The 22,788-nt window shown below is 46.4% G+C and overlaps 1 protein-coding gene across 1 annotated transcript in view; it reads right to left on the bottom strand.

Moving 5' to 3' along the window:
* Positions 1-22,788, bottom strand: part of LOC138249030 (pepsin A-like) — a 44,002-nt gene that overhangs the window by 6,140 nt on the left and 15,074 nt on the right. Inside the window, exons 3-7 of the mRNA XM_069203089.1 lie at positions 18,677-18,794; positions 15,745-15,863; positions 9,956-10,152; positions 8,105-8,221; positions 3,613-3,757 (exon numbers count right to left, since the gene is read on the bottom strand). Coding sequence (XP_069059190.1) covers positions 3,613-3,757; positions 8,105-8,221; positions 9,956-10,152; positions 15,745-15,863; positions 18,677-18,794 — 696 coding nt within the window. The remainder of the gene's footprint in view (positions 1-3,612; positions 3,758-8,104; positions 8,222-9,955; positions 10,153-15,744; positions 15,864-18,676; positions 18,795-22,788) is intronic.

The following is a 22,788-nucleotide window of genomic DNA, read 5'->3' as shown; positions in this document are numbered from 1 at the left end:
GAACACTTTTACAAACTAGAAGATATTGTTTATTCACAAAATAGCTTTTGTACATCACACAGACTTGTTTGGAAGTAAAATGTCCTCTATTTCCTTCAAATTGCAGGCTTTCGTACAACAAAACACCTTTCTAAATTGGCCCCTTGTTCCTAACTGACAACACATGCATGTAATAGTAACTCAGGCATTGTTTGAACTTAAGGTTCTCCCTTTTCAACCTTCTTGGGGACAGCACTTTATTTCAGAGACCTGTAGTCTTCAAAGATAAAAGTACAACTACCCAACTGTGCCCTCCTCTGCCATGACACAAACAGCACACCTGCATCAGATGTTTGATGGGCTGCGTGGGGAGAAGAAGGTCCAAACTCTCCCGTCCCATCCTGCCAGTGATGACCCATCCAGGTAGACCTAATCCCTCTACTGGATACAGCATACAGTCTCAGCTCCATGCAATTTGACATTCTCTTCTAATGGCAGGCAATGACGATTCTTTATTTGACCCTTTCATGCAGGATCAGTTAGAAGCTACAGATTACATACGAGAAAGATCAAAGAACATGTGGGATGAAATAGCTTCTTCCATATACTATAAAGATATTGTAAGTCTCAGAGGAGTTGTGTGACCATATACAGGAATGTGGCTCAAGGCAGAGGTATTTTAAAAGATTATGACAATCCGAGCCAGTTTGCAATAAGCTTTTAAATATACAGCAGAGGGTATTTTGGGCTTCATGTATAAAGCTATTAGGCGATTGCAAACCGTGCAATTTCCAAAATCTTAAGGTTTATAACCCCATCGCTCTGATACTGACACCTCAAATGGGGTGGTATCTGATTCATAAAGGGGGAGGCGTCCCTTTTCGGAGATCTTTCTCTAAATGGACCACTTCCCCTTTGTCCTGAAAAACTTTCAGAGATGATGACCAACTCTCAGTGAAGCTTCTCAAAAAAATATAACTTTTTTTTTCAATGCAATCCTCTTTTCTTTCAGTTTTCTTTATTAAACACAATCACAGACATGGTGGTCTGCTGAGCCTTGATGCCACCATCCATGTGATTGGGGCCGCAAATCAAAAACATCCATTTTGATATTAGTTAAGCATGCTTCTCTGCAAACCTCCTGCGATCTAGCATTCTGTGACCTGATCTATTTGTGCACAGGCCAATTAGCGAATACTCTTTTTGAAAATGGAATGATAGCACATGAGGCCCTTTATTTCTTAAAATTCTCAGATCATCAAAACTCCACCAACCAATTTAAATCCTAAATTGCTTGCTCCTCATGGGGGAAAATATAGGGCCTGATCACGACTTCGGGGGAGGGGATTACTCCATCCCAAGTGTGACGGATATACCGCCCATTGAATTACGAGTCCATTATATCCTATGGAACTTGTAATGTGGCGGGCGGGATATCCGTCACATTTGGGACGGAGTGATCCCCTCCGTAGAACTCCTAGTCAGGCCCATAATAATAATGTAACTGTGCAGAATGCACGATTTATGTGCAGAGAAGCAACTTGTTGCAATATTATGTAAAACATTGTCATGTTATCTCTTTAAAGACTGTAAATCAGGGTAAGTGGCAACCTGTAAGTAGAAACAAAGCAATAGAAATAAAAGCTCTGCTATAAATCTCTCTGAGTCTACCAAGGTCTACTCACTTTCATGGAGAATCATTCAGAAGAGTCTGAAAACTAGTTTCATTGTGTTAGCAGCAGTTGTTATTCAGCTTTGTGACCTACATTTCACACTGTCACACTAGGATGTCATAAACCAATAGTAATACATTATTACAGTTGAGAAGTTTCTTCATTTCATATTACAGGTGACTAGTGAAACCATATCTGCATGAAAATCAGAAAGGTAGAGATAGGTTTATGTATTTGTACTGCAGATGTAGTTGTATGTCAGAAGATCATTGGTACGAACATAGGCCCTCAGTTTAACCCTGCCTGTCTTTTGACCGCCAGGGTTAATGTGGCAGTATCACCGCCAACAGGCTGACAGTGTATACCACCACATTATGAGTGTGTCGGGTTGGTGTTGCCAACCCGCCACATTACCACTCATACCACCATGGCGGTATGAACCGCTGTGCCAGAGATGTTCAGCTCCGACCTGGCGGCCCAGAGAGTACCGCCAGCGGTATTATGAGCCTGCCTACCACCATGGTTTCTGCGGCAGTAGCAATGCCACGAAAACCATGGTGGTAGGGCCTACCGGTGACAGGGAATTCCTTCCCTGTCACTGGTAGACAGCTCCCCCCCCAGCAAGCACCTAACACCCCCACCTACCCCTTTGCAAACTCACCCTTCCCCGATCAATTCACACCCACTCCCTTCAATCCATCTCACCCCCTCCGATCCATTCACATACCCCCTGACCCATTCTCACACACCCCCATTCACGCAAACACTCGTAGACACGCATACACTCACTCTCATCCATACACGCATTCACTCATACATACTCACATGTATTCAGGCATGCATACACACAGACATCCAAACATGCATACTCACAGGCATACATACGGACATGCAGACACGCACTCACTTCACATTCAGACATGCATTGACACACACATACAACCACGCATAGACCTCAACACTCACATTCAAACACGCACACACACACATTCATACACACACGCAGACACCACACACTCACAAAGAACACCTTCCCACCCCCTCCCCTGTCAGACGATCACTTTACCTGTTCCAGGGAGAAGGTCGTCCAGCAGGGAACGGGAAGTGGCGCTGCTACCGCCAGCAGCGTCCCACCAGCAGGACAATGCCAGGCTGAATTAAAGGTCTTAATACTGCTGGCGGCGTCCTACTGATGGGGCGGTGCAGGTGGTAGCACCGCCAGGACACCACCTCTGCCAGTATGGCTACTGCCAGATTTCCGTCCTAAGTGTGGCAGAAGTCCGGCAGCATCCATAATCCTGCAAACGGATGGCCGCGGTAGTATGTTGGCACCCGTGGCATCCCAATGTCATAATGAGGACCGTTGTGTCCTAAATATTTGGTGTAGATTTTCCATTACTAAGTGCAATGGGGTGGTATATTTAGGACATGATATTTATGCCAGGCGACATCCTGACAATGTTATTCTAGTGCCATACCAATGCAGTAATCTTGATGTGTTTGGGAATATCTTTTCACTGGGGATTATTCATGTACTAACTAAGGTTATGGTGAAAAGCAGTGTCTTCCTGGATGACTATTGTCAATACTTGAGAAGATATTAGTCACATTCTTTGGGTGGGCCTCTTTGACCCTTGTAGTGGGGATTAGATGAGGTTATATGTGGGAAATATTGTATCCTAACTATGGTTTACAAATGTATTACCCCATTGACAGTGCATTTTATATTATTAACTCATACAGGGCAATCTTTTTGTAAACAATATGTGAGATAGAACATTCTATCAGTCATTATTTTGGTACAATGTTCTGGTTAAATCTCTATGGGGGATTATACAGATGAAGTATGAGACAGAGTTAACGAGGCCTCTGTTGAGTCATAGAATATTATTCACAACCTACAGTCACCCACTCTCTGCTGTAATTTACAATATCACACAGAGAAGCTTAAAACACATACCTCTCCATCAGCATTCAGGGTTGCTCCAATATCTTTCTGGATGTTTGCAATGTCCGTGTCGGGTCCAGCAATCAGAGATGTCCCTGTGTCCACTATGGCCTGGCAGCCCCCACTGCAGGCAACAACATTTCCATTCATGGTGATACTGAGGAAGAGAGTGAGAGATAAAGAGAGAGAGGAGGGAGATGTCAGCCTCTACCTTCAGTGATACAAGCATCCTGTAGGACTTGAAATCAAGGCATCTCTTACTGTCACTGATTCAGGCATCCTGTGTGAGCTGTGATGCAAGCATCTCTCAGCTTCAGAGATACAAGCATCATTCAGGACCAGTGATGCAAGCATCTCTCACCTTCAGTAATACAAACATTCTACAGGGCCTACGGGACAAGCATCTCTCAGCTTCAGCGATACAAGCATCCTGTAGAACCTGTGATGCAAGCATCTCTCAGCTTCAGCGATGCAAGCTAGGACCTGACAAGCAATCATCTTTCAGTTTCAACGATACAAGAATCTGGCAGGACCTATGATGCAAGCATCTCTCAACATCAGTGAAACAAGTCGGGACCTGTGATGCAAGCATCTCTCAGCTTCAGTAATACAAACATCCTGCAGGGCCTGCGATATAAGCATCTCTCAGCTTCAGTGATACAAGCCAGGACCTGCGATGCAATTATCTTTCAGCTTCAGTAATACAAACATCCTGCAGGGCCTGCTATGTAAGCATCTCTCAGCTTCAGTGACACTGCCAAGACCTGTGAAACAAGTATTTCTCAACTTCAGTGACAGCCAAGACCTGCGATGCGAGCATCTCTCAGCTTCAGTGATACAAGCATCATGCAGGACCTGCGATGCAAACTTCGCTCAGCTTCAGTAATACAAGCGTTCTACAGGACCTGTGATGCAAGCATCTCTATGCTTCAGTGATACAGGCAAGGACCTGCAATGCAAGTATCTCAAAGCCTCAGTAATACAAGCATCCTATAGGACCTGTGATGCAAGCATCTCTTACCGTCAGAGATAAAAGCATCCTGATGGACCTGTGATGCAATCATCTCTAAACGTCAGTAATACAAGCATCCTACAAGACCTGTGATGCAAGCATCTCTAAAATACAGTAATTCTAGCATCCTGTGGAACCTGTGATGCAAGCATCTCTCAGCTTCAGTGCTACAAGCATCCGCCAGAACCTGTGATTCAAACATCTCTCCGCTTCAACGACACAAGCATCCTGTAGAACCTGTGATGCAAGCATCTCTCAGCTTCAGCGATGCAAGAATACGGCAGGACCTGTGATGTAGGCATCTCTCAACATTTTTCATCTTCAGTGACACCAGCCAGGCCCTGCGATCCAAGCATCTCTAAGCTTCAGTAAAACAAGCATTCTGCAGGACCTGTGATGCAAGCATCTCTCAGCTTTAGTGATACCAGCCAGGACCTGTGATACAAGCATCTCTAAGCTTTAGTAATATAAGTATCCTGCAGGACCTGTGATGCAAGCATCTTTCAGCTTCAGCGATACAAGCCAGGACCTGCGGTGCAAGCATCTCTCAGCTTCTGCAGTAACAGTCAGGACCTGTGATGCACACATCTCTGAGCTTCATCGGCACAGCCAGGATCTGCGATGCAAGCATCTGTCAGCTTCAGTAATACAAGTATCCTGAGAGAACTGTAATGCAAGCATCTCTCAGCTTCTGCTGTAACAGTCAGGACCTGTGATGCATGTATCTCCCAGCTTCAGCGACACAGCCAAGACGTGTGAAACAAGCATCTCTCAACTTCAGTGACAGCCAGGACCTGTGATGTGAGCATCTCTCAGCTTCAGTGATACAAGCATCATGCAGGACCTGTGATGCAAGCATCTCTCAGCTTCAGTGATACAAGCATCATGCAGGACCTGTGATGCAAGCATCTCTCAGCTTCAGCGACACAGCCAGGATCTGCGATGCAAGCATCTGTCAGCTTCAGTAATACAAGTATCCTGAGGGGACTGTAATGCAAGCATCTCTCAGCTCCAGTGACACAGCCAACACCTGAGATGCAGGAATCTCTCAGGTTCAGTGTTACAAGCGTCAGGAACATTTCACAAAGGTGATGAGACTTAGTGGTCTGTATGGAAACACAATATCTGTCCAGGTGTATCTACCAGTATGGGCTGGATGTAAGCACATCACCTGACTAGGCTGCCCTGCCAATATGGGATGGGTGGGAACACAATATCTGGTCTGTCGGTATGAGCTGGATGGAAACACAATACTTGTCCAGGCAGCTTTGTCAGTATGGTCGATAGAAACACAATGCTGTTCTAGGTTGATTTCTCAGTATGGGATGATAAAGACACAATACCTGTTCAGGTTGATTTGTCAGTGTGAGATGATAGAAACCGAGCACTTGTCCAGGTTGTTCTGTTAGTATGGGAATGATAGAAACACAACACCTGCCCAGGTTGATTTGTCAGTGTGGGATGATAGAAACACAATACATGTCTAGGTTGATTTGTCAGTGTGGGATAACAGAAACACACCTGCCCAGGTTGAATTGCCGGTATGGAATGATAGACACACAATTCCTGTCCAGGTTGAATTGCCGGTATGGAATGATAGACACACAATTCCTGTCCAGGTTGATTTTTCAGTGTGGGATGATAGAAACACAATACCTGTCCAGGCAGCTTTGTCAGTATGGTCGACAGAAACACAATGCTGTTATAGGTTGATGTCTCAGTATGGGATGATAAAGACACAATACCTGTTCAGGTTGATTTGTCAGTGTGAGATGACAGAAATCGAGCACTTGTCCAGGTTGTTCTGTTAGTATGGAATGATAGAAACACAACACCTGCCCAGGTTGATTTGTCAGTGTGGGATGATAAAAACACAATACCTGTCCAGGGTGATTGTCATTGTGGGATGATAGAAACACAATACCTGTCTAGGTTGAATTGGCGGTATGGGATGATAGAAATACAACACCTGTCCAGATTAGTTTGTCAGTATGGAATGATAGAAACACAACACCTGTCCAGGTTCATTTGTCACTGAGGAACAATAGAAACATACCACCTGTCCAGGTTCATTTGTCAACATGGAATGATAAAAACCCAACACCTGTCCAGGTTGATTTGTCAGTGAGAAATAATAAAAACACATCACCTGTCTAGGTATATTTATCAGTATGGTACAATAGAAACACAATACCTGTCCTGATTGATCTGTCAGTACCAGCTAGATAGAAACACAACACCTGTCCAAGCTGATTTGTCAGTATGGGGTGATGGAAACACAATAACTGTTCAGGTTGTTCTGTCAGTACTGGCTATATGCAAACACACTACTTGTCCTGAATGGTCAGTCACCAGCGATTCAATAGAAACACCTGTCCAGGTTCATTTGTCAGTGTGGGATGATAGAAACACAATACCTGTCTAGGTTGATTTGTCAGTGTGGGATAACAGAAACACACCTGCCCAGGTTGAATTGCCGGTATGGAATGATAGACACACAATACCTGTCCAGGTTGATTTTTCAGTGTGGGATGCTAGAAACACAATACCTGTCCAGGTTGATTTGTCATTGTGGGATGATAGAAACGCAATACCTGTCCAGGTTGATTTGTCATTGTGGGATGATAGAAACACAATACCTGTCTAGGTTGAATTGGCGGTATGGGATGATAGAAATACAACACCTGTCCAGATTAGTTTGACAGTATGGAATGATAGAAACACAACACCTGTCCAGGTTCATTTGTGACTGAGGAGCAATAGAAACATACCACCTGTCCAGGTTCATTTGTCAACATGGAATGATAAAAACCCAACACCTGTCCAGGTTGATTTGTCAGTGAGAAATAATAAAAACGCATCAACTGTCTAGGTATATTTATCAGTATGGTACAATAGAAACACAATACCTGTCCTGATTGATCTGTCAGTACCAGCTAGATAGAAACACAACACCTGTCCAAGCTGATTTGTCAGTATGGGGTGATAGAAACACAGCACCTGTTCAGGTTGTTCTGTCAGTACTGGCTATGTGCAAACACACTCCTTGTCCTGAATGGTCAGTCACCAGGGATTGGATAGAAACACCTGTCCAGGTTCATTTGTCAGTATAAGATGCATGGAAACACAATACCTGTCCAGGTTGATTTGTTAGTATGGCTGAATAGAAACAAAATACCTGTCCAGGTTGATTCGTCAGTATGGCTGAATGGGAAAACAACACCTGTCCAGGTTGATTTGTCAGTATGGCTGAATGGGACACAATACCTGTCCAGGTCGATTTGTCGGTATAGCTGAATGGGAACACAATAACTGTCCAGGTTGATTTGTTAGTATGGCTGAATGGAAACACAACAACTGTCCAGGTTGATTTGTTAGTATGGCTGAATGGGAACACAACACCTGTCCAGGGTGATTCGTCAGTATGGCTGAATGGGAACACAATACCTGTCCAGGTTGATTTGTCAGTATGGCTGAATGGGAACACAATACCTGTCCAGGTTGATCTGCCAGTATCCTTCGTCAGAGACCGGAACCCAGTTCAGGCTTCCAGAGTAGTATGAAGATTCATATCCTCCAAATGTCACCACACTTCCAACAGCTGAATTCCTGAGTAAGTAAAAGAGGGAGTATTACTTGGGTATCCCAAGCCCAGTGGATAGCCGGGGGTGGACGGACATGCAAAGGGGCAGAAGAAAACAATTGGTTTCCAGGGAGCACTTACTTCTGTGCAGGTCATAGATCGAGTCAATGATTCAGCCAAAGTCATCCAGTTTCTGATTGTGAGCTGACCTTTGAGGGTCAGATATATGACTGTGGTCACCATCTTTTCTGTTCATCTATCCTTAGAATAACACTGTGGAGTATCTCAGTTGGTTATTATCTGGGAACCTCCTGCCACTGCTTACACTGTCACTAGACACTGATTCAGTTTAACTATCTTTTCCAAGGTGACTGTTCAGACTCTGATGCGAGGGGTGTAAGCAGCAGGATAGTGAATATTAGGCTCCCTTCAGAGGTGCCTTACACTAAATTGGGAATTATTTTAACTTACAACCCCAAAATCAGATTTGGAAAAACATTAGTTGAGAATTGAAGTAACGTAACTCTCGGTGGAAGCCAAGAAGGTTCTATATATTTCTCTAATAATTATGATAAACGCTGCAGATGCTGGGGCCTTGCGAAGAACTAGGAGCCTGACTTAGATTTCGGTGGGCAGGTTACTCCATCACCACAGTGATGGATATCTCTTCTGCTGAAATATAAATCCGATAGGAAACAATGGGATTTATATTTCGGTGGTCGGGATATCCATCATTGTTGTGACAGAATAACCCGTCCGCCAAAATCTAAATCAGGCCCTGGGGCTTTGAGATTCATAGTCAGGGCCAGGATCTCTAGAAGGTCCCAGCCTCCTAGAGTGCCAGAGAAAGTAGCCTTCCTTCATGCTCGAGACGTAGAAGGTCTGGCACAATGGCATGAGAGCTTGACCAACACTCTCCAGAACTATATCCACTCTCTAGGCCACCCTGAACTGAATATCGAACCAATCACGTTAGTAAGATGGGCCCACACTATGAGTTACATTAGTGGTGGTCCAAACCTCTGCTAACTGATACATGAGAAGCTAGTGATCGATAGTGGTGAACACTGTCTGCATTTGTCTACTCAATGTAGGAACGAAGCAATCACTGCAAGCCTCCGGAAGAGACAATACAAAACTCAGCTACAAGACTCATCCTTGTGTTCCCCGGATGGACTCTCATCACCCACCACACCTCAAGAAGCTACACTGGCTCCAGATCCAGAGGAGATGCCAGTTCAAGACATTGACACAAGCATACAAAGTCCTACACAAAAAAGGGCCAATCTGCCTTCTTCCTCGCAGACACCTGCTGGACCCACCAATCCAACAGCAGAGGATGCTCCTTCCCTCATCTAGCGGCCAACACCTGTAACAACCTTCTCCTGCACCCCAGGAATGCTGCATCGCTCTGCAAATTCAGGAAAGGACTCAAGACATGACTGTTTGAATGAACAGAGCACAGCGAAGAAGCAAGCAACTCCAGTGCCTTGAGACCCTAATAGGTGATTTGCCATGCTTTATAAATCCTGATTGATTGACAAAAGAAAACAAACTCCTGGAGACTGTAATTTTCACCTGTGGTTTCTGACGTAGCTCTGCCCTCCTGCCTGTGGAACAGGAATCTCAGTTCCATACATTAATTTACAAGTGGTGAGATGTCATTATGGGTACAATGAATCTGTTATCCAACGATCACTTCATTCTCTCTCAATAACATACCAATTTGCTGATATCACAGGAGAATTAAGGTGACTTACGAACTGAGAAAGACAGAGAAGAGGTTCTGGGGGATCAGCTGCTCGTTCCACATGTTGTCAAAGACTGGGGTAACTCCATCTGATGAAATGCTGGGGTACCCCAGACCCAAGATCCCATCAAACTGCATGTAGTAGAAGAAGTCGGCTTCTGTCTCACTGAGGCCGAAGACCTGGTTAGTAACTGTAATGCCCTCAACCTGCAGGAAGGAGAGAGATGAGAAGTGGGCACAGTCCAGGCAATGCCACAGGGCTTGAGTCATGAACAAGGGAACTGGTTCAAATGTGATGTTAACAGGGAGAGAAAGAACAGAGTTTTGAGAAGGGCTTAAAGTTTAATGTTGCCTTTAAGTTGGCTGCAGATGACTGTCTGTGCACGCACAGCACGGGCCGCTTCATAAAGGTAAACTTTAGTTTTGTGTAACCTTACAATTGTTTGCTGTTCACAAAAGCACTTTACTAGAAGTATCTTTATGAGTGTGGAGTCTCTGAACATAAAAATGTAGGACTATCCTATCTTTCTATGTGTGGAGAGTCCGCCCTCATAAAAATACTACTCATAAATCCCTTTGTGAATTTACGAAAAGGCTTACGAAAACTATCTTAATTTTAGCTAAAAGGGTGAGTTTACCTTTGTGAATCAGGTCCTACGAGTGCCACCTTCCCCAACAATCACAGAAATGTGGTTAAATGTGGAGGTAGTAGTAGCAGCTGACTTTAATACAAAAAAATTCTTAAACTAAATATATTATCACAAATTTCTACCAGCATGGAGATCAGTATTCTCTTCAATCAATCCATCAATTTGTAAAGTGCTTATCATCCCGGGGGATATCCAAGTGCTAAGGGATGTCCCTGTGATTAGGTTGCTAAACTCGACGAGGTATAGCTTAAATTTCCACCTGAAGTCGAGGAGGGTGTGCGAGGTGCGTAGGTGGAGAGGGGGGTCATTCCAGATCTTGGCCATGAGGTAGGAAAACGAGCAACCTCTGACACGGCTGCGTCAAATTCTCGCAACTCTGTGCGAGGGAGCGGGTAGTTGAGCAGAGCTCCCTGGTAGGCTGGTGGAAGGTGAGTTTCTGGTTGATTAGATTGGGTCTGATGTTGTTTGGCGCCTTGTATGCAATAGTGAGGGCCTTGAATTTGCACCTCTTGTGCACCGGTGACCAGTGGAGATCTCTGAGATGGGGGATGGTGTGGGACTGTCTTGGGAGCTCTAGGATGAGTCTTGCTGCACCATTCTGAATAATATGGAGGCGGTGTAGTAGCTGAAAGGTGAGTCCGATGTAGAGGGCATTTCCATAGTCAATTCTGCTGGTGATGATGTCTTGGGTGACCGTCTTTCTGGTTTCAATGAGGAACCATCAGAAGATCTTCCGTAGTAGGTGAAGGTTTTGCAAGCAGGAGGAGGCTACCGCATTTATCTGCTGTTTGAAAGTGAGTTTGCTGTCGATGATGATACAGAGATTGCGGGTGTGGTCAACTGGTGTCGGGAGTTGTCTGAGAGTGGAGGGGCCAGGGGGAGGGGTTGACTCCGAAGATGATCACCTCAGTCTTGCCCTTGTTTAGTTTCAAGCAGTTAGATTTCATCCATTCGGCAACGTGTCATGGCACTGCTGAAGTTTTCTCTGGGGGTGGTGTTGTCTTCTGAGAGGAAGAGTATGAGTTGGGTGTTGTCAGCGAATGAGATGATGTTGAGTCCATGGGAATGAATGATCTCTGCCAGCGGTGTAACATAGATGTTGAAAAGGGAGGGGCTGACAGAGGATACCTGGGGGATGCCCCATATGATGCTCTTAGCTTCTGAGGTGAAGAGAGGGAGGTGGATCCTCTAGGTGCGGCCTGTGATGAAGGTGTGGATCCATTTGAGGGCATTGCTTTGAATCCCGATGTGGCGGAGCCTGGAGGTAAGGGTGTATTGGGAGATTGTGTGAAAGGTCATGGAGGATCAAGGCCGCTTTCTTACTGTGGTCGAGAAGGGATCTGATGTCATCATTTTCTGTGATAAGGGCTGTCTCTGTGCTGTGTTTAGCGCAGAAACCACATTTGGAGGAGTCAAGTTGGTTGTCTTTCCAGGTGTTCAAAGAGTTGCTTGTTGATGACATTTTTCAGGACTTTGGCAGGGAATGGGAGTAGAGAGATGGGGTGGTAATTTTTTAGTTGGCTGAGGTTGGCAGAAGGTTTCTTCAGGAGTGGCTTGATCTCTGCTTGTTTCCATGTTTCGGGGTTGGTGGCAGTCGTGATGAAGGTGTTGAGGATGGGAGAGAGGATATTGCTGATTTTCATCTGGCCCAAGTTGAAGATGTGATGTGGGCATGGGTCGTTGGGTGAGCCAGAGTAGGTCGTATTCATGAGGGTGGCTGTTTCCTGGATGGATAGTGGTTTCCAGTCGGTGATGAAGTGGCTGGGGGAGTCCTCAGAAGGAGTCAGTAGGTGCACGCTGCTGGCGGGTTGGGGGTGGAAGTTCCTGTAGATGGCTGTGATTTTGTTGTGGAAGTAGTCAGCTATTTAGTCTCCAAGGCTCTGGGTGGGTTGGAGTCTGGGGGAGGGGGAGTGTTGGACAACTCCGGTTTGCTGGTTATGGTGAAGTGTACCAGGTGCTTCTTTTAGGTCGAGATGGTATTTGTTCAGTGCAACTTTGAAGGTGGTTCGGTCTGCCGGGTTCCTGCTACCTTGCTACTTCCATTTTAGCCTTTTGCATTCTCTCTTGAGTGTGTGTAGTTAGGGGATGAACCACATGCAGGCTTCCTGGCTCTTCTGGGGGCTGAGCTTCTTGCTGGGGCCACTTTGTTGGCACTGTTGATGGTCCACTCAGAGAGGTTGCAGGCGTCTTGCACAAGGTTGCAGGAAAGGATGGGTTTGCTGGCCTGGAGGGCGGTGGTCCATTGGGTTTCTGTGACTTTTCACCAGTCTGCTGGACATTTTCGCTGGCTGTGAAGATGGGGTCCAGGGTGTGGCCCACAGGGTGTGTGGGGCTGGTGACTAGTTGTTGGGTTTATCTAAATGGAAATTCAGGTCTCCTAAGAATAGGTAGTCTGGTGAGTCAATGGCTAGGGGGCGATGAGGTTGGGGATGGCCGTCTTGCGGAACATGGAGCAGGGGGCCAGGGGTCTGTACTGGAAGATTCCTCTAATAGTTGTTTTGGCATCAGTTTGGATTCTGATGTTTAAGTGTTCCAGGAGGTGGGACACCTCTTCTTCGAAGGTGGTGCACAGGAGGTTGTACTAATGCATGATGGCAATGCCTCATCCATGCTTTTGTGGCTGTCTTTGTGGAGCAGTTTGTATCCTTGCAGGGTGGTGCAGGTAATGTCAGGAGCCGAGGCGGGCATGAGCCACGTCTAGGTGATGAACATCCGGTCTGAGTGTGGGTATTGTGTCCCAGATTTCCATGGAGTGTATGCAGAGGGATCATGCATTGAGCAGCAGGCATTGGAGTTGGTGCATAAGCCAGAGAAACCAAAAAGAAAGGCTGCAACTCTTCTGGGGCAGAGAGCAGTAACAGGCAGCAAAAATACCCTGCACCTACTCAGAGGAGTGGACAGAGGCTGGCAGAGGCTACGGGCAGCAGGGGAGCTGGTGCAGGACCTGCTCTGTGAGGTTGCGCAGGGGCTCAGAGGAAGGAGCACAGTGCACAGGCTAGAGAGGCCAAAAAGATAGGCAGCTACTCTTGTGGGGTCACGCTGCTACTGCTGTCAAGTAGGTCCTGAGGTGGGAGAGGGCAGTGGGAGGTGAGCAGGCAGGGAAATCGTTGGGAGAGAAACGGCGGAAAAGGCAGCAGGGGTGGGGGAGCAAGAGAACGGTGCACAGGACAGAGAGGCCAAAAAGAAAGGCAGCAAGTCTTCTGGGGCAGACAGCAGCAACAGGCAGGCAGCAAAAATGCCCTGCAGCATCCCTGCACCTACTCAGAGGAGTGGGCAGAGGCTCTGGGCTGTGGGGGGGAGCTGGCGCAGAACTTGCTCAGTGGGGTCACGCAGGAGCGCAGAGGCAGGACCACAATGCGCAGGCTAGATAGACCAAAAAGAAAGGCAGCTACTCTTCTGGGGCAGAGAGCAGCAACAGGCAGGCAGCAAAAAGGCCCTGCAGCGCCCTGCACCTTCTCAGAAGAGTTGGCAGAGGCTGGCAGAGACTACAGGAAGTGGGGGAATCTGGCGAAGGATCTGCTCAGTGGGGTCACGCTGCTATTGCTATTAAGTAGGTCCTGAGGTGGTAGAGGGCAGTGGGAGGTGAGAGGGCAGGGAAATCACTGTAAGAGGACAAGCAGAAAAGCAGCAGGGGTGGGGGAGCAAGAGCAAGGTGCACAGGCCAGAGAGGCCAAAAAGAAAGGCAGCATGTCTTCTGGGACAGACAGCAGCAACAGGCAAGCAGAAAAAATGCCCTGCAGCATCCCTTCACCTATTCAGAGGAGGGTGGCAGAGGGTGTCAGAGGCTCCGGGCAGCGGGGGAGAGCTGGCAGAGGACCTGCTCAGTGGAGTTGCGCTGCAACCACCATTAAGTAGGTCCTGGGGTGGGATGGGGCAGTGGGAGGTGGGTGGGGGGGTCAGGTGCATGGTGCACAGGCCAGAGGGGCCAAAAAGAAGGGGAGCAGCTCTTCTGGGGAAGAGAGCATCAAGAGACAGGCAACATAAATGCCCTGCACCTACTCAGAAGTGTGGGCAGAGGCTGGCAGAGGCTGTGGGCAGCAAGAGGAGCCCATAGCTGATGTATGATTGATCTCTACGCTACAAATATTTTACTTGTCCAGGAAACAGATCTTTAGAATGGAAGGCACTAATACGTAAACACATCTCTGCTTAGGCTCCTGGAACCAACCAAGCCACATATAAATCCCTGTGTCTGGTCTTTAAGACACAAATACTAAGCACGTCTCTGCTTAGGGCTTCTGGGACCAATGAAGCCACATAAAAATCCCTGTGTCTGTTTTTTTGATACCACAAAGTCATTGGGCAGATTCTTTACACTCCAAACACCAGACATTTGAGATTAGCTTCTCCAGCTCTCTTTCAAATTTGCAGAATCCCCCTTAGCCAACGCAGAGGAGGACCATTCTCCTAACTGATTGCAAATATCTCCCATCCTCCCTACAAAAAGCAATTACTTGAGTGTGCAGGTTTCGTGAAGAGTTTAAAGACCCTGGGGCAGATTTAAGAGCCTTTAACGCCTCCTTGCGCCATATTTGCATCATTTATTTTTACCCTAATGTGGCCCAACAAGGCCAAAATCGACCCAGCAAATTTACAAAGAGACGCGATGCATGCATTGTACCATTTTGAAACCATTTGGGGCTACATTATGCCTGCATCTAAGAGATTTCTTTGCGTCATTGTTTTGGTCACTTTTAAAGCCTACTTGGATCTTTGACCCTAATCCTGCAAAGCTCCAAACTAGCACGAAAAATGTTGATGCTAGTTCCCCTAACTACCAACAGGGTGCCCCCACACTCATGGTGGCGTTAGGGGATGCTAAGGAGCGCAAGAAAAGTGGGCAACTTTTCTTAAATCAGGCCCATTGATTCTCTGCACATAGGCTATCTGTTGTGCTTAATGACTGGCTGTATGTCTAGAGCTAGGAAACTGGTTTTATTTGGTTCCTAGAAAACAATTCAAAAGCATGTGATTTGAAGTGGGATATTGCCAATGCAATCAATATTGAAATAATATATTATGGGTGAGTCAAAACATCCGCCTATTACTAAACCTAGGTCTTCTACAGAGTCTACGTTGGAGGATGTTGGCCCATCTTGAGTTTTCATCAGGCATTGCCCCTCCCTGTGACAGGCTCACACCCTCTTACCTGGACGGTGTCGGAGGCCAGGACCCCAGTCATACTCCCGGTGCCATAGGCAATGGAGAGGCTCTCGTTGATTGACTTGAAGGTGGAAGATGCCGCAGGGTTGAACATGTTGTGATTTGCTGTGGGTACAAGACATATCCCCATGAAGCGGAGCACTAAACAAGTCACATCATTCCATGGTATCCTTAGGGTGAACTGGACCAGACTCATTAGAAAGATGTACACATACAATGTGATGGAACATAGGATGCTTATGTGTCTAGGCTTTTAAAGCAGCACCTTTCTGTAAGATGTGCCAGCAACACCATGAACACTGCGCATGGTTTCCTGCTTGAGTGCTTGGGAGGAGAATATGAGACATGTAATGCTGTGTAAACAGGATTTCTGAAGTGAGCATCCTCTCAAAGTGACATATGATGGCTTATATCTTAGTGTCTTATGCACCCCCTGGGATAAATGCAAACAATTTCTAACGTATTATGAGTAACTGAAATAATCTTTCAACATTTTGAAATGTATAATGTGTTGTCTGCTATAGGCAGTGTTTTTGTTCTTTTTTATTAAACTAATTTTTATTGTAGTTTGTTCCTCAACTGACACCGTTGCTAATAATATTATTTGATTAAATGTTAATTGCACACCTGTCAGGACAAAGCGCTTCACAAGGTGTAGGCAACAGTGCCTCCTGGCCCTTTAGATATGTTTAACTGACCCTGTGTGTGTTGATCTTTGGTCCCAGTATCTTAAATCTCAATGCTGTTGGTGTTGTTTGCCCTGCACATCACTCTGCTGAGGAAGCTCCACAATTACATATGGTCCCCACTTTGCGGAGATTGGTGCTGGTGTCCGCTCATTGGATGCCGGGGCACAGGACTTTTCATTTGCATCCTGATATCCTTGGAAGAGGTGTCTACTAATCATCTTAAATTGTGTAAAAGGTGTTCCGCCCCTCATCACAGAGGTCCCCCATTCGCCAGTGAGTGTCTGGGGTGTGTCTGTATTACATGGAGCATGTATGAGACCTGTGGGGTGTATGTAGGGTCCTCTTTAAGGACCCGCTGCACGTAACACAAGATGAAGGCCATCTGCATGGTGGGTTAAAGCCAGCCTGTCTACCCTGGCGTTTGAGCAAAGACTGTCCTGTGTGGTGTTAACAGTACCAGGTTTCTGGGATGCAATATATGTGCACTTTACACATCTGTTCAGTAAACACAACTGGATAAAAGTGATTTGGTTTACCCCCTCTACAACCTTTATCTACCCAGCAACATTTTCCCCTAATTGGAGAAGTATGACCTGTGATTTGGAAATGCATGTGGCAGTGAATATTACTATCCTCAACTTGAGGTGGGCAGTCTGGGGGGAGGTATGCAAAGCTTCTTTCTTTACTGGTTCTCTGGGTAACACAAATGTCTGATTGGGCCCCAGCTTCCCAGCGGTGCCCACAGTGTGCATGAATATTGGCTGAGAGGAAATGTCTCTTTTTGCCTTATCCCCCCACATTTTCGGATTGATGCTCCTGGTTTTTCAACTCTGTAAGTGCACTGAGTTCTGCCAACCAGGCGTCACTGCCAGTGCTCCGACCCTTTCAAAGTATATGTATGATTAGTCCATGCACAAGTGGCATAAGATAAGCTACTTATATGTCCATAGTATCTGGTACCCGGAGTACTCAGGGTCTGTATTAAAAAGTGTTCCTTGCAGACGGCACCTCTGATTGTGCCCCCACCAGTGTGACAAAGCAAAGCACAACTCCCAGTCCTCCAATGCCGGCTAGCAAAGCAGACTTTGGGGATCATTTAGAGTTTGGCAGAGAGGTTACTCTGTCACAACTGTGGGGGATATCCTGTCCGCTGAAATATAAATCCCATAGCATACAATGGGATTTTTATTTTGAAAGGCAGGATATCCGTCACCGTTGGGATGGAGTAACCCCTCCACCAAACTTTAAATCAGGCTGTTAGCCTTTTAAACCGATGACAAAGACCAAACCTTTCTTTTTAATCTTTATAAGTCACCCCTAAGGTATGCCTTTTGGGCCCTGAAGGCTGTGCTCATTACATTTAAAAGATGGACATGTGTTTTAGAACCTTTACGTGTCCGGGCAGTAAAAGCCCAGCATTGTCATTTTTACTGTGGAAAAGCTAGTAACACCATTGGGGAGTACATAGTTACACACGATCCCCTTAGAAGTGCTGTCTTCTGAATGAGATACTCAGGGACATATTTACACATAAGTGGTGCAGTGTGAGGATGCGCCAAAATTGGCAGCACCGCGCCACTCCAGAAATGCGGGGATGCACCATATTTACACAAATACAGAGCACCCCTGTGTTTCTGCTAGTCGTGACGCTAAAGTTAGCTGTCAGCACCAACGCAGGCATCCTTGCACCATCGTGCAAGGGTGTCTGCGTTGAAGGGAACGATTGTTTATGTGCAGGAAGGTGTCCATTCTCAAACATTAACAATTTACAATGGCAATTCGGCACTTCTATGTGTGCAGCTGAATGCAGCACACATAGCAGTAGCGAATCGTCATTATTGAATGATTGTTTATGTGCAAGAAAGAACACCTTCCTGCACATAAACAATCAATCGTGGTGGTTTGCTCCTTCTAGGTGTGCTGCAGGATCCCCAAGTGAAGAGATTCTGCACCGAGAGTGGACATAAAGATAATACTCCTAACTTACCTTTGTGAATACGGAAAAGTAGTAAAGTAGACTTTTGGTCTAAACTTACACCAAAAGTCTAACTTTATCTTCATAAATTCAGGCCTTACTGTTCAAATTAGGCAGACACGTACTGTCTGTGATTATGGGAGCTTAGGATTAAGAATGTGTCATTCGGCATCCCTTTTATACGGTATTGCTGTTGACACAGTTGTGCAAATACTGATTAATAGAACAGGTGTGATGACTGATAAGGTACTTACAGCAGGAATCGCTGTTGCAGGTGTTTGACGGGACCCACAGGTTGGATGAACCTGTGTCGAAGATGACGTTGAATTGCTGGGCTGGGGTCCCAATAGAAATAGCTCCGTAGTATGATGCCTGTGGATAGGGAAGACAAATGTAGACAAGATATTGTATTGTGGTATAAGGAGATGTCTACATGTGAGCACTCAAAGGATATCCCTATAGCTACTCCCTTATCTAACTGGGATGGAAGTAAGACATCTTTCCAGCTGTAGGTAACACAAGGGTGAAGGGACTAATTCAAACACTGGAACCGAGCAGCTGTGAGGATGTTGTCCTGCTACGGCTCTCAACATCTGATGAGGGAGATCGGCTAGATTTATCAATAAGGATATTTAAAGCAAGGTCCCTGCTTCAATAAATCGATCAGGATTTAGAAAGCGCTGCTAATCGCCCTTGAGGGTATCCAGGTGAAAAGGGTTGTGCCGTTTTGGTGGGTTCAGTTGAACATCCAGGCCTTGTGTTCCTTCCAGAATCCTGGGAGCGAGGTGGAGGTCCGGAGGTGAAAGGGGAGGTCATTCCAGGATTCAGCCAGGAGGTAGGAGAAGGAGTGTCCTCCACTGTTGCTTTGGTATGCGCGAGGGGTGTGCGCGAGGGAGAATGAGGCTTTAGAGCTATATATTGGACAGTCTTGAAAACTATTCTTAGGTTGGGTCCACATCTAATGGGAAGCAGAGGTTTAATTTGCTTATGGTTATAAGTAACGCCAGAGACGGGATCAACTTTCCTAAAAGTAACTTTAAGAGTCTGAGGCAAGAAGATTAGGACGTAAACAACTGACGTTTGTAAGAAAGTACCATCTTGCCTGGCATGTTACCCCCATATTTCACTGTATATATGTTGTTTTAGTCTAAGTGTCACTGGGACCCTGCCAGGCAGGGCCCCAGTGCTCATAAGTATGTGCCCTGTATGTGTTCCCTGTGTGGTGCCTAACTGTCTCACTGGGACTCTGCTAACCAGAACCTCAGTGGTTATGCTCTCTCTGCTTTCCAAATTTGTCACTAACAAGCTAGTGACTAAATTTGCCAATTCACATTGGCATACTTGTACACCCATATAATTGCCTGGTATATGGTACTGAGGTACCTAGGGTATTGGGGTTCCAGGAGTTCCCTATGGGCTGCAGCATTTCTTTTGCCACCCATAGGGAGATCTGACAATTCTTACACAGGACTGCCAGTGCAGCCTGAGTGAAATAATGTCCACGCTATTTCACAGCCATTTACCACTGCACTTAAGTATCTTATAAGTCACCTATATGTCTAACCTTCACCTGGTGAAGGTTGGGTGCAAAGTTACTTAGTGTGTGGGCACCCTGGCACTAGCCAAGGTGCCCCCACATCGTTCAGGGCAAATTCCCCAGACTTTGTGACTGCGGGGACACCATTACACGTGTGCACTATACATAGGTTACTACCTATGTATAGCATCACAATGGTAACCCCGAACATGGCAATGTAACATGTCTAAGATCATGGAATTGTCACCCCAATGCCATTCTGGCCTTGGGGGGACAATTCCATGATCCCCCGGGTCTCTAGCACAGTACCTGGGTACTGCCAAACTGCCTTTCCAGGGTCTCCACTACAGCTGCTGCTGCTGCCAACCCCTCAGACAGGGTTCTGCCCTCCTGGGGTCCAGGCAGCCCTGGCCCAGGAAAGCAGAACAAATGATTTCCTCAGAGAGAGGGTGTCACACCCTCTCCCTTTGGAAATAGGTTTGAAGGCTGGGGAGGAGTAGCCTCCCCATGCCTCTGGAAATGCTTTGATGGGCACAGATGGTGCCCATCTCTGCATAAGCCAGTCTACACCGGTTCAGGGATCCCCCAGCCCTGCTCTGGTGCGAAACTGGAAAAAGGAAAGGGGAGTGACTACTCCCCTGACCTGCACCTCCCAGGGGAGGTGCCCAGAGCTCCTCCAGTGTGTCCCAGACCTCTGCCATCTTGGAAACAGAGGTGTTGGTGACACACTGGACTGCTCTGAGTGGCCAGTGCCAGCAGGTGATGTCAGAGGCTCCTTCTGATAGGCTCTTACCTCTCTTGGTAGCCAATCCTCCTTCCTTGGTAGCAAGACCTCCTTTTCTGGCTATTTAGGGTCTCTGCTTTGGGGAATTCTTTAGATAACGAATGCAAGAGCTCCCCAAAGTTCCTCTGCATCTTCCTCTTCACCTTCTACCAAAGGATCGACCGCTGACTGCTCAGGACGCCTGCAAAACCGCAACAAAGTAGCAAGACGACTACTAGCAACCTTGTATCGCCTCATCCTGTCGGCTTTCTCGACTGTTTCCAGGTGGTGCATGCTCTGGGGGTAGCCTGCCTTCACCCTGCACCAGGAGCTCTGAAGAAATCTCCAGTGGGTCGACAGAATCTTCCCCCTGCTAACGCAGGCACCAAAAGACTGCATCACTGGTCCTCTGGGTCCCCTCTCATCCTGTCGAGCGTGGTCCCTGGAACTCAGCAACTCTGTCCAAGTGACTACCACAGTCCAGTGACTCTTCAGTCCAAGTTTGGTGGAGGTAAGTCCTTGCCTCCCCACGCTAGACTGCATTGCTGGGTACCGCGTGATTTGCAGCTGCTCCGGCTCCTGAGCACTCTTCCAGGATTTCCTTAATGCACAGCCAAGCCTGGGTCCCCGGCACTCCTTCCTGCAGTGCACAACCTTCTGAGTTGTCCTCCCGCGTCGTGGGACTCCCTTTTGTGACTTCGCATGGACTCCGGTTCACTTTCCTTCCAAGTGCCTGTTCAGGTACTTTTGCGGGTGCTGCCTGCTTCTGTGAGGGCTGCCTGAGTTGCTGGGCGCCCCCTCTGTCTCCTCCTCCAACTGGCAACATCCTGGTCCCTCGTGGGCCACAACAGTACCAAAAAACCTTTACCGCGACCCTTGCAGCTAGCAAGGCTTGTTTGTGGTCTTTCTGCGTGGGAATACCTCTGCAAGCTCCATCGCGACGTGGGACATCAGTCCTCCAAAGGAGAAGTCCCAGCTTTCTTTTTTCTTGCAGAACTCCAAGCTTCTTCCATCCGGTGACAGCTTCCTTGCACCCTTAGCTGGCATTTCCTGGGCTCCTGCCCACTCTCAACACTGTTGCAACTATTGGACTTGGTCCCCTTGTCTGTGCTCTCTGGGGGTAGTAGGTGCACTTTACACCTACCTTTCAGGGTCTTGGGGTGGGCTATTTTTCTAAACCTCACTGTTTTCTTACAGTCCCAGCGATCCTCTACAAGCTCACTTAGGTTTGGGGTCTATTTGTGGTTCGCATTCCACTTTTGGAGTATATGGTTTGTGTTGCCCCTATAGCTATGTGCTCCTATTGCAATCTATTGTAATTCTACACTGTTTGCATTACTTTTCTTGCTATTACTTACCTAATTTTGGTTTGTGTACATATAACTTGTGTATATAACTTATCGTCATACTGAGGGTACTCACTCAGATACTTTTGGCATATTGTCATAAAAATAAAGTACCTTTATTTTTAGTAACTCTGTGTATTGTGTTTTCTTATGATATTGTGCATATGACAACAGTGGTATAGTAGGAGCTTTACATGTCTCCTAGTTCAGCCTAAGCTGCTTTGCCATAGCTACCTTCAATCAGCCTGAGCTGCTAGAAACACCTCTGCTACACTAATAAGGGATAACTGGACCTGGCACAAGGTGTAAGTACCTCTGGTACCCACTACAAGCCAGGCCAGCCTCCTACATTGGTTGTGCAGTGGTGGGATAAGTACTTGTAACTACTTATCACTTTGTCATTTTGTACTTTTCATAAGAGAATAATATACAAAACAGTTCAGTGTATGTACACCTAACCAAAAAGTTTTGCTTTTCCCCTCTTAAACTTTTTACAAAGTGCTGAAAAGTATTCTAAAACTTCTAAAAGTTTTCTAAAATTTAGAAAAAGTTTTTTCTCTGTTCTCTAAAAAAGTCCTGAAACTTTTTCTTTCTTCTCACTATTTCTAAACCTTTTACTATCATGTCTGTAGAAGACTCTACTCTTAAAATGGTCAATACTTCTTCTGACAATTTGAATTACAAGAGCCTAAGGAGTCTCTGCTTAGAAAGAGGTTTAGT

This window comes from Pleurodeles waltl, chromosome 8, assembly GCF_031143425.1.
Source record: "Pleurodeles waltl isolate 20211129_DDA chromosome 8, aPleWal1.hap1.20221129, whole genome shotgun sequence".
NCBI classification, from domain to species: Eukaryota; Metazoa; Chordata; class Amphibia; order Caudata; family Salamandridae; genus Pleurodeles; species Pleurodeles waltl.
This window is presented reverse-complemented; position numbering and strand designations above follow the sequence as displayed.